The 10,799-nt window shown below is 54.8% G+C and overlaps 1 protein-coding gene across 1 annotated transcript; it reads left to right on the forward strand.

Moving 5' to 3' along the window:
* Positions 1-7,490: 7,490 nt before the first annotated feature.
* NGA_2092900 (pap2 haloperoxidase domain-containing protein) lies at positions 7,491-9,649 on the forward strand (the record flags this gene model as incomplete). Its single annotated transcript, XM_005853443.1, has 1 exon — positions 7,491-9,649. A coding segment is annotated over one exon (1,519 nt), but the record flags the coding sequence as incomplete, so codon positions are not given.
* Positions 9,650-10,799: the final 1,150 nt, after the last annotated feature.

Here is a 10,799-nt window from a genome sequence, read left to right on the forward strand (position 1 = left end):
GAGGGAGGGAGAGGAGGGGAGGGTCTCAACGGGGGAAGGAACGCGAGCGAGGAGGATCGAGACGAGGAGCGAAGGCTGGTGAGGACTCGTCCTTCTCATCGCGAGTGATGTTTCTCGCCTTTCCTCACTTTCCCAACTAGATCCTGTCGGCCTCGCTCCTGCGCAAGGAGGGCAGGGACCTGCCCGTCCTCCTTGATGCCCACCGAGCCGACGCCCCCCCGACCTCCTCCTCCTCGGGGGCCTTCGCAGGCGCCTCGGGAGGAAAAGGGGCCTTCCCTCTCTCCTCCGCCTCCTGCATCCAGCAGCAGGTGCTGGTCGACTTGACCCTGCACTCCATGGCCGCCGGCGGGCCGGGGGGGAGGAGCAGGGGTGGCAAGCCGCCGTGGGGGGCAGAGGGAGGAGACGGGCCAGGGCCACCGAGGCTCCCCCCGACTCCCTCGATCGCTCCGCCCCGCCGGGGAGGGATGACGTCCATCTACACGTCGCCCCCCTTCTCCCCCTCCTCCGCCTCCCTGGGCGTGCCCCTTTTGTCGTACACCCAGAGCCAGGACGACTCCGTTTCGCCCGATGACCCCCAGGGCCACGCCTCGTATCACGGTGAGAGCATGGTCAGCGGGCAGGCGACGGGGTTGAGGGAGCCGCTTTTGCATCAGCGGGCGGTGAGTGCAGATGCTGACAGCGGTGGAGGGGGCAGAGGCGGCGAAAGGGGGGGAAAGCCAGAGGGGAGGGATGGAGAAAGCTACAGCGGGGGCGGAACGCGAGCTCGGTCCTTGTCAGTTCCTGCAGAGGTCCAACAATGGCGACCCACTGAGCTGCAGCAGTGCGGTGGGGAGGAAGTCGGTCGGGGAGAGCTTCAGGACGTGAAGCTCAGGGGGTGCCACCCCATACCAGAGGACGGGGGCCTTGGTGGTCGGGAGGAGGAAGAGAGAGTGAAAAGATATAGTTGAGCGCTTTCCCGTCGATCCCTAATAAATGTCAGAGCAGGACAAACGCGACCGAAGGGAGAGGGGCCAAAGGGGACACGTACTGCGGGGAGGTGAAGGCGTGTGAAAAAGGGGGGGGGCAGCGAGTAGTGCTTTTTCATTCTATCATGGATGAGTAAGCAGTGAGGGGGATACAGACCGATATTTGTTTATTTGACCCTGTCTACCGGAAGAAGCTGCTTTTGGAAAGATAATAATGTACAGTTTTTTCAGATTTAAAATGCATTCTAGCAACACCTTCAGGCCAAGCGGCAGTCAGATCAGAATCAATTCTAAGAGAAAAAAGACTGATCCCGGGATAAAATCTGTTTGTCTATAGAGAAACTAATATGTAGCCAATATAGAGAAAAGCTCGTTAAAGTATTTTTTGCTTCATATTCCTCTTCCGTCTTGACGGTCTTGAGTTCTTCGGCTACCACTAATGCAGTACTTGCCTCGCCCTCAGTGCAAGAATTTCTATAGTTTTCTTTCATTCTCGCTGCACACTGCACTCCAAAGTAAATCCACGAGGCCATGGCGGTATGACGGGCCGTCTTGCCTCCTCAGAGAGAGAGTACTTGCCACGTACCCCTGTGCCTCATCCTGAAGGGAGTCCTTCGCTTGCACTCGACGTACGCACTTGGCAATTTCTCATGCCCAGTCCCTTGGCACAATTGGAACACCTTCGCAACTCTGTATCCCCGCACCGTAAGCATGACTTATGACGAGATTTTGCTTCTGCTATTATACACGGGAAAGTCAGCACGTTTTGGCTTGGAAAGCTTCAGGCCCCCCCTCGCCACATATCCCGCCTCCTCTTACCCCGATGCCCTCGCGCTACCTCAACCGCAACTTGAGCACGGCATTTCAGGCCACGCGGTCCTATCAACAGGTGCTACCGCGCGCCTGCACAGCCCACACGCAAATATACTTGGCTTCGAGCTGTGCCGTACAAATTGTACTGAATCTTTTGTCATTTTTGCTTCATGACTTATTCCTTACTCCTGGTCGCCGCACAGTGCCCCCATTCCCTTTCCCAGGGCCCTGATCAACATGATGCGCCTTATTACCTTTACTACCTTTTGCATCGCCTCCACATCGGCTTTCAACCTCTTTATGGCTACTCCGGCCGCGGGTCCACGCTTTCACAAAGAGGTGAGTGCAGTTGCTTGCACCTTTTAGATTCCTTGCTCAAGGCTACTGTCTCTGATGTCCTTTACTTGCTTTGTTCTTTGTTTCTCCCCTTTCAGCCGATACACATTGCCCATTTTGTTTTCAATTCAAGAGATTTGCTTTCTCTCTTTTTGCGTGGGAACTTTTTCTCTCGTCAAGGGAATGAAAATGAGGAAGGCTAGGGATTGATATTGCGGACAGACGAAGAAGAGCCTGATTACGCTACGTTTCCTGATGTTTGCCTTCCGTCGTGGATAATTATCTCCGCTCATTCACTACCTCCTGCAAATCCCAGACCTATCATTTCCCCCCTGGTACCATTCTCATTCCCGTGCGCTTCTCGCCTCTCTGCCCTTCCCCAAAGACGTTGCGCCCTTTCCGAGAGGGTCGGGCCTTCAAGGTGATCGCCGGACTCACCAATTTCGACCCGGAATCCGTGGGCCGCATTGCGCGCGCGGCTGCCCTTGGGGGTGCCACCCACGTGGATCTGGCCGCGGACCCCGATTTGGTCGCTCTTGTCAAGAAGGATGCTTCCCGTGTGCGCACGGTGGTCTCCGCCATCGACCCTGAGAAGTTCGTGCCGTGTGTGGAGGCGGGCGTGGACATGCTGGAGCTGGGTAATTTCGACGCTTTCTACGCCTCGGGCCAGCGCTTCTCCTCCCTGGACATTCTGGACCTGACCAGGCGGACCCGCGAGCTCTGCCCGCGCACGCCCCTCTCCGTCACCATCCCCCACGCGCTTGCCATGGAGGAGCAGGCGCAGTTGGCGCTCTCCCTCGCCACTCTGGGAGTGGACGTGATCCAGACGGAGGGTGCCCCCTCCATTAGCACCATGAGCACAGGCATTCAGGCCTCGATAGAGAAGGCTGCCCCCGCCCTAGCCTCGACGTATGTGCTCTCCCGGGCCCTGGCCGGCAGGACGCATGTCATGGCTGCCTCGGGGATGAACGAGGTGACCGCGCCCATGGCGCTGGTTTCGGGCGCGCGCGGGGTGGGAGTCGGGAGCGCCATCACAAAGCTGGACTCGGAGGCTGCGATGGCAACGAAAGTGCGGGAGATCGTGCGGGCGCTGCAACGAAACAAGGCGCACAGTGCAGAACTAGAGAGGGGATATGAGTGCAGACGGAATTTGAGGTATCTTTTTCCTGTTTTCTTGTGATCGCAGAGAAAAGGTCTTTTCTTACGTGGAGAGGGAGTATTGTAAGGCTGAGTAGTACGGAAGGTAGGAGTGAGGAGGGAATCACAAAAGGACCTGATGGAAAGTCTTGCGGAACCCATCGTGCACGCCCATCATGATTCACAGCGGCAAAAACAATAGCCGACGATGGTTTGAAGAAGGTACAGAGAGTTTCGGTCCGTGTCATAGAAGCAAAGCCATAATGTTGAGATGAGCCTCGTAAAAGGACGGTTCTTTTTTCCATTTTGCGTAGCACTGCGTAGCACTTCTTTTCGAATAGAAAAGCATTTCTACACTCTCTTGACTAATTGTGACGAGTCGTGTAGCCTCCAGCATGGTCACAGAAAGCGAAAGATGACCTATCCTTGCCCCGAAGGAGAGGAAATTCACCCATCATGTACGTCGGGCTCTAACCACTGATGGACGCCTGCGCGACTATTTTTCCCTTAACCCGTAAAGACATGAATTCGTAGCACGCACAGAAAAATATCGATTCATGACATAAAATTTCAACACATACGATCCGTTATTAATTTTTCGTAGCCCCTCTGCAACTTAAGAACAGCCATCGGAGAGAATGCTTTAAACAATTGATAATTTGGTACAAGAAGCAAGGCCCATGCTTCATATTGCGACCAGACAATACACCACATTTCTACAAAGGATAAGACGACCCGCGGACATGGTGGGACGCCCGCTAAAGCGTGCATGCGGGCACCCTGCGGGCAGTCACCCTGATTTTTGGAAGGAGGTTCCACTAGAGGGTGCGTGGTCCCTGCAGACCGTCCGAACGAGCGAGGAGCTGTGCCCGCAGCGTCCTTTCGCCTTGACGCCCCATGCCGAGCCTTCCCGTTATTTTCGTGACATACACTGATTGTAAGTGCAAGATTAATTGTATCTATATAGTCTACTTATGAAAGTCGATGAGACTGGGCGAAAGAAAATTGAGACATTCGGCTCTCGTAATTTGCATTTCCCCTCCTGCCCTATTCCGAGTTGCTGTTGCAGGAAGTCTTCGTTGCTCGGTGACGCTCTTCTTTTTGGCGTCTTTTCTCATAAAATGTGCGCATATTTTGGGTTATGCTAAGGCCATGTTAGCAACGCGACAAGCTTTGTCTTACCTTTGATGGCATCATTTTTTTGGAATGGGCTTCGCATGTAGACGTGTGCTTGAACTTGCGCCTTCCCCCCGCTTGGCCCACAGGAATTAAAGAACATACGTTTGACACCATTGTCCGCGTGTATCGTCAAATCAGGACTAATGTTGATTGCATATTGGGATAGTTATACAAATGATAAGAATAATTGATGGCCTCGTGCTTTTTCCCAAGTCCTCTCAGTATGGGGAAGTCCTTGGTCTTTCTCACTCGGACACCTCCCCTCGACTACACAGGTCCTTGTGCAAACATGAGGCTCCTCTTCTTTGTCCCTCTTCTTCTTTTGGGATGCAGAGCAGACAGTGTTATCACCCCCTGGTCGCTGGCAATGCGTACCCATATCCAGCAAGCCCAATTAAGCAACAGTGATGCCTCTCGACTCCTCTCCATGCTGCATGTGGCCCAGCATTTGGCAGTCCAAGACGTCCTTCAGAGGAAGAATATCCTCCCCGAAGACGAAGAGAGCATTCGCGACCCCGATTTACAGCCAGATCTCATCGCAGCTGTGGCAGGGGCGGGAAAATTTGTAATGGACCGGATGGCGCCGGCTGCGGGGGCTGCCACGGACCTGCTAGTATCATCCCAGACGGAGATCCCCAACGTCTCCTCTCGACGCATTCGAGACTCCAAGGCCCAGGGCTCCAAGGTGGCAGAAAACATGCTGAACATCCGATTGAACGATGCGAGTGACCGGGCCATGCCGGAACCGAACGTGGGAAGCCAAGAGGAGGGTTTTTGGCGCCCCACTCCTCCCGAGTTCTCGCCGGGCGCTGACTACCAGTGGCCCCGGGTCACGCCCTGGATCTTAGATCCTAACGCTCTCCCTATCGACTTTCGCATGCCTGTTCCTGCGGCCACATCCAGCGAGATCTACAAGACTAGCTTTGACGAGACGATCGCCTTGGGCTCAAAAGTCTCGGAGGTCCGCCTGGCGAACCAGACTCAGGCGGCCGAGTTCTGGGCAACGGGCCCGCAGGAGCTGTGGATGCAGGTGCTGGATCAACTGACCATCAGATCTGATCCTTTTCCCGAGTCGCGACCGGCGGAGCCTCGTACTGCCTTCTTGCGGCAGGGCGCAGGAGTCAAGGAGGCGGCCAAGGAATGGGGCAATGAATGGAACAACCAGTGGAACAACGACCAATGGAACAAGGGCAATGAATGGAATAATCAGTGGAATAACAACCAGTGGAATAACCAGGGCAATGACTGGAACAATCAATGGAACAATAATCAGTGGAATAACCAGTGGAATAACCAGGGCAACAACCAATGGAACAACAATCAGTGGAACCAAGGCAATGACTGGAACAACCAATGGAACAACAACCAATGGAACAACAATCAGTGGAACAACCAGGGGACTGACTGGAACAACCAGTGGAATAACCAGTGGAACAACCAGGCCAATAATTGGAACAATCAGGACTGGAATAATCAGTGGAATAACCAGGGAAATGATTGGAACAACCAAGGGAACAACCAGTGGAATAACCAAGGCAACAATTGGAACAACCAGTGGAATAACCAAGGCAACCAATGGAACAACCAATGGAATAACAACTGGAACAATGCAGCCAGCAAGGAGGTCGTAGACGGGGCGGCCGCGAGCTGGGGGGCTGCGGTCGGAAGCGGAGAGGGAGCATCCGGCTCTGTCGTGGAGAAGGTGCCCGATGTGACGGACCCAGCCAAGGAGTGGGGCAACGACTGGAACACGCAATGGCAGTGGAACAACCGAGGACCCACTGGCGGTTGGAACAACCAAGGCAACAACTGGAACAACGGTGCCAACAATTGGAACAACCAATGGAACAACCAGGGCAACCAATGGAACAACAATTGGAATAACCAAGGCAACAATTGGAATAATTGGAACAACCAAGGCAACTGGAACAACCAATGGAACAACAATTGGAACAACAATAATTGGAACAACCAGGGAACCAATTGGAACAACAATTGGAATAACCAGGGCAACCAATGGAACAACAATTGGAACAATTGGAATAATTGGAATAACCAGGGCAACCAATGGAACAACAATTGGAACAACAATTGGAATAACAATAACTGGAACAACCAAGGAACCAATTGGAACAACAATTGGAACAACAATTGGAACAATAATAACTGGAACAACCAGGGCAACCAATGGAACAACCAGTGGAACAACCAGTGGAACAACCAAGGCAACCAATGGAACAACAACCAGTGGAATAACCAAGGCAACAACTGGAACAACGGACAAGCCAATTGGAACAATGCCAACAATGGGAACAACCAGGGCACGAATTGGAATACCATGGCCAGCAAGGAGGCACTCGCTGAAGCAGCGGTTAGCCCACAAGCCGCGGTAGAAGGCGTTGAAATCGTCCCAGGTGCTGTGACAGAGAAGCTACCTGGGGTACCGGTCCCAGCCAAGGATGATTGGAATAACCAGAGGGACAAGCACGAAGAGGACTGGAAAGGCAATGATTGGGATGGCAAAGGCAATGATTGGAAAGGCAACGACTGGGATGGCAAAGGCAATGATTGGAAAGGCAATGATTGGAAAGGGAATGATTGGAAAGGCAATGATTGGAAAGGCAACGATTGGAAAGGCAACGATTGGAGAGGCAACGATTGGAAAGGAAATGATTGGAAAGGGAATGATTGGAAAGGCAACGATTGGAAAGGCAACGATTGGAAAGGCAATGATTGGAAAGGCAATGATTGGAAAGGCAACGATTGGAAAGGGAATGATTGGAACAACCCGTGGAATAACCAGTGGAATAACCAGTGGAACAACCAGTGGGGCAATAATCAGTGGAACAACCAGTGGGGCAACAACCAATGGAACAACCCGTGGAATAACCAATGGAACAACCAATGGAACAATCAGGGCAACTGGAACAACCAGTGGAATAATCAATGGGGCAACAACCAGTGGGATAATAACCAGTGGAACAACCAATGGAACAATCCGTGGAATAATCAATGGAACAACCAGTGGGGCAACAACCAATGGAACAACCAGTGGGGCAACAACCAATGGAACAACCAGTGGGGCAACAATTGGAACAACCAGTGGAACCAGGGGAACAATTGGAACAATGGTTGGAACAATCAATGGTACAGCCAGAGCAACGGGTTGAACAGCACCGGAGGAGAAGACGCCCTTGACCAGATGAGAACGACGCCCGCAATTGAAAGCAGCAAGGATTCGGCGGCCTCCGTCTTGGCGCCGCAGGGCCCAGGCGACAAGGAGGCCGACAAAGAATGGGGCAATGAGTGGAAAAACGACTGGAACAACCAGGGCAATAACCAGTGGAACAATCAGGGAAATCAATGGAATAACCAGGGTAATAATCAGTGGAATAACCAAGGCAATCAATGGAATAACCAGGGTAACAATCAGTGGAACAATCAAGGCAACAATCAGTGGAACAATCAAGGCAACAATCAGTGGAATAATCAGGGAAACAACTGGAACAATCAGGGTAATCAATGGAACAACCAGGGAAATCAATGGAACAACCAGGGCAACAACCAGTGGAACAACCAAGGCAACCAGAATAATAACTGGAACAATGGGGCTACTGATTGGAACGCAGCGAATGGTGGTGCTGACGCTGGAAACTGGAACCAGGGCAACAACCAGTGGAACAACCAAGGCAACCAGTGGAATAACCAGGGCAATCAATGGAATGCTGCCAACGGAGGTGCCCCTGCGGCCAACGATTGGAACAACGGAGGGAACAACCAGTGGAATAACCAGGGGGTCCAGGGCGCCAATTGGAACGACGGGGCAAACACAGCCCCCGATACGACCAACAATTTCAACAACGGAGTCAACGCCGGGAACGGCGCAACCACTGCGAATGGATGGATGAACGCTGGCAATAATGGGGCAGTGGTCGGGAAAGAGGGCATGCAAACAGCCACCGGAATGGCCAGCAACCTTGCTTTCAACGTGGCGGCGGCGGCCCGGGCTTACGCAATGGCCAGTGTGGCGGCGATGGACAACCGCATCGTCACCTTGGACAACAAATATTTCTTCGACACCTGGAGGCCTGTCACGGCGATCCGGCTGAACGCTGATCCCCCACAGCCAGAGTGGGAGCCGCTTTTGGTCACGCCCGCCACTCCGGAGTACCCAAGCGGGTACGGAACGCTGGCGGGGGCGATGGTGGAGGTGATCAAGACGGTGGCAAACAACGGCTTGGATGAAGCGCCCTTCATGCTGGCGCTCAAGGGCGCAAATGGCGAGCAACGGAACTATGCGACCTTGTCAAGCATCGCCGAGGAGAGCGCCGCTTCACGCGTCTATGGGGGCCTCCAGTGGGCCCACACGACCGCCCCCTCCTTTGGCTTGGGACAACAGGTTGCGACCGCGGTGTTGGCTGGCTTTGACACCATGTACGCGCCACAGGCGGCTATTGAGACCATGAACCAGCAGTATCATCTGGCAGAGCCCGTGCAGCACGTTCTCCTACCTGGCCCACAGCAACGGGGCAACCGACATAAGAAGAAGCGTTGGCATGGTCTACGGATATTCAAGTGAAAAGAGAAGAGGTTAAAAAAGATGAGATTGACCGCTTTCCACGAAAAGGAGCAACTGGAAAATTTACTGAATGTGTATTATGACGATATGTTGTCCTTATTTGGCAAGGGGGGCGCCGTGGGGAGGAAAAAAGCACCATAAAGTATTCGACGCGGACTCTCAGGTCCCCCCGACCAGCACTTGGCCACCGGCAAAGGTGAAAAGAGAATGGGGGGCGATGTGAGCGGCGAAGGGACAATGACTACGTGTTAATCCTGTGAGTCTTATGGGGGAAAACGCACACGGATGTACATTTGAGAGGCCGAGGCGGCTTGTAGATAGCACCCATGAGCGACAGCAAGGCTCGCAGCGGACACACTCTTGTTTGCGGTGTTGCATGGGGAATTACGTGGATCCCATCCGGGTGTCTTCCTGTTAAATGGCCTTCGATATTCGCTATTACCGTCTGATCGGACTGCGCTGCTCATGCATATTTTATTTAATTTGGCACATGTCTTACATCCAGCAGCCTTTGGCGGGTCCGTGGGGCGGTCGCCGCCCTGCCCGCGCTTGCGTCGAGAGACGTGCAGGACGGGTCTGGGGAAGAGCAGGGGAGAAAGATAAAACGAAATAAAGAGGAACGAACTGCCCAACGCCCGTGTGTCAACATTCTGCAAGATTGATGTTAATTTTGTCGCGCTTACCCAGTTCTCGCACCTGGGGTTGTCGCCCCTAAATACCCCCCATCCTTCCTATCCCCTCATTTCCCACTCCGGGCATCCGCCTCCTCGCTGCTTTCACCCTCTCCTTCCAACTCGAAGACTACCTCGACACCGTCTTTCTCCTCCTCTTCCCCTTTTCTGTCGGTCGTGGGTGTCTGTGACTGTCCCGCCCTTTCCCATCCCGCCTTCTCCCCCACCCCCGCCGCCACCTCAGCTCGGGCAGCCCGCACATCGCGCGCAAGTGCAGCCAACAAACCCTCCCGCTTCTCCTCGTACTCCCCCACCGCCCCCTCGTGCTCCGCCTCCCCCTCTCGCTCCTCCAGCCATGTCTCGACCGCCTCCGCCAACGCCCGGGCCTCGGGACCCGCCCCCGCTTCCTCTCCTCCCTTACACCGGTACACGAGGCTCTCGAGCGCGTTCTTTGCCTCCAAGCATTCCTCTACCTCCCGGTCCACCGCCGCCATGGCCTTCTCGACCGCCGTCCCTGACTCCAGCTCCTCCTTGCTCGGCAAAGCTCCCGCCTCCCACTCCGCCCCAAGCACCTCCTCCTCCGCCGCCGCTTTCCCTCCTCCCTCCTGTCCCTCCCCTCCCTCCGTCTCTCTCTCAGCCCAGCGTGCGATGCGTAACGGGCCCAGGGATGGGCGACCCCACGCGTCCAGCTTCAACCACGTCCTCAACCTCTCCCCTCCCCCTGCCCCCCGCCCGGCCGCCTCCACGCTGTTTGAAAAAAGGCGCGAAAATCCCCGCGCAGCCACCAAGCCGCTCCCTTCCTCCTCCACGCGGACCTCCAAGCCCCCGCCCCCCTCCACCTCTCCCTCCTCCTCGTCCTCCCCGTCCATCTCCACCTCTGCCTCATACCCACCCTGGGGGTGGTGGCGTAGAGGCATTCCCCGCTCTAGCCGCGGCAAGAGCAGTCGTCCTTTCCCACTCCTCACTTCCAAGGAGCGAGGGAGGGAGTCCCACACCCGAAAGGGTCTCGCCAGTCGGAAGGCCTCCGAGTGCAGGGCTGCCGTCAAGGCGCACCCGCGGGCAACGGCTTCAGCGGCGTTCAGGGTCCGCCGGAGGGACGGGGGGGGCCGGAAGGGGCCA

Source organism: Nannochloropsis gaditana (genome assembly GCF_000240725.1).
Source record: "Nannochloropsis gaditana CCMP526 unplaced genomic scaffold scaffold888, whole genome shotgun sequence".
NCBI lineage: Eukaryota > Eustigmatophyceae > Eustigmatales > Monodopsidaceae > Microchloropsis > Microchloropsis gaditana.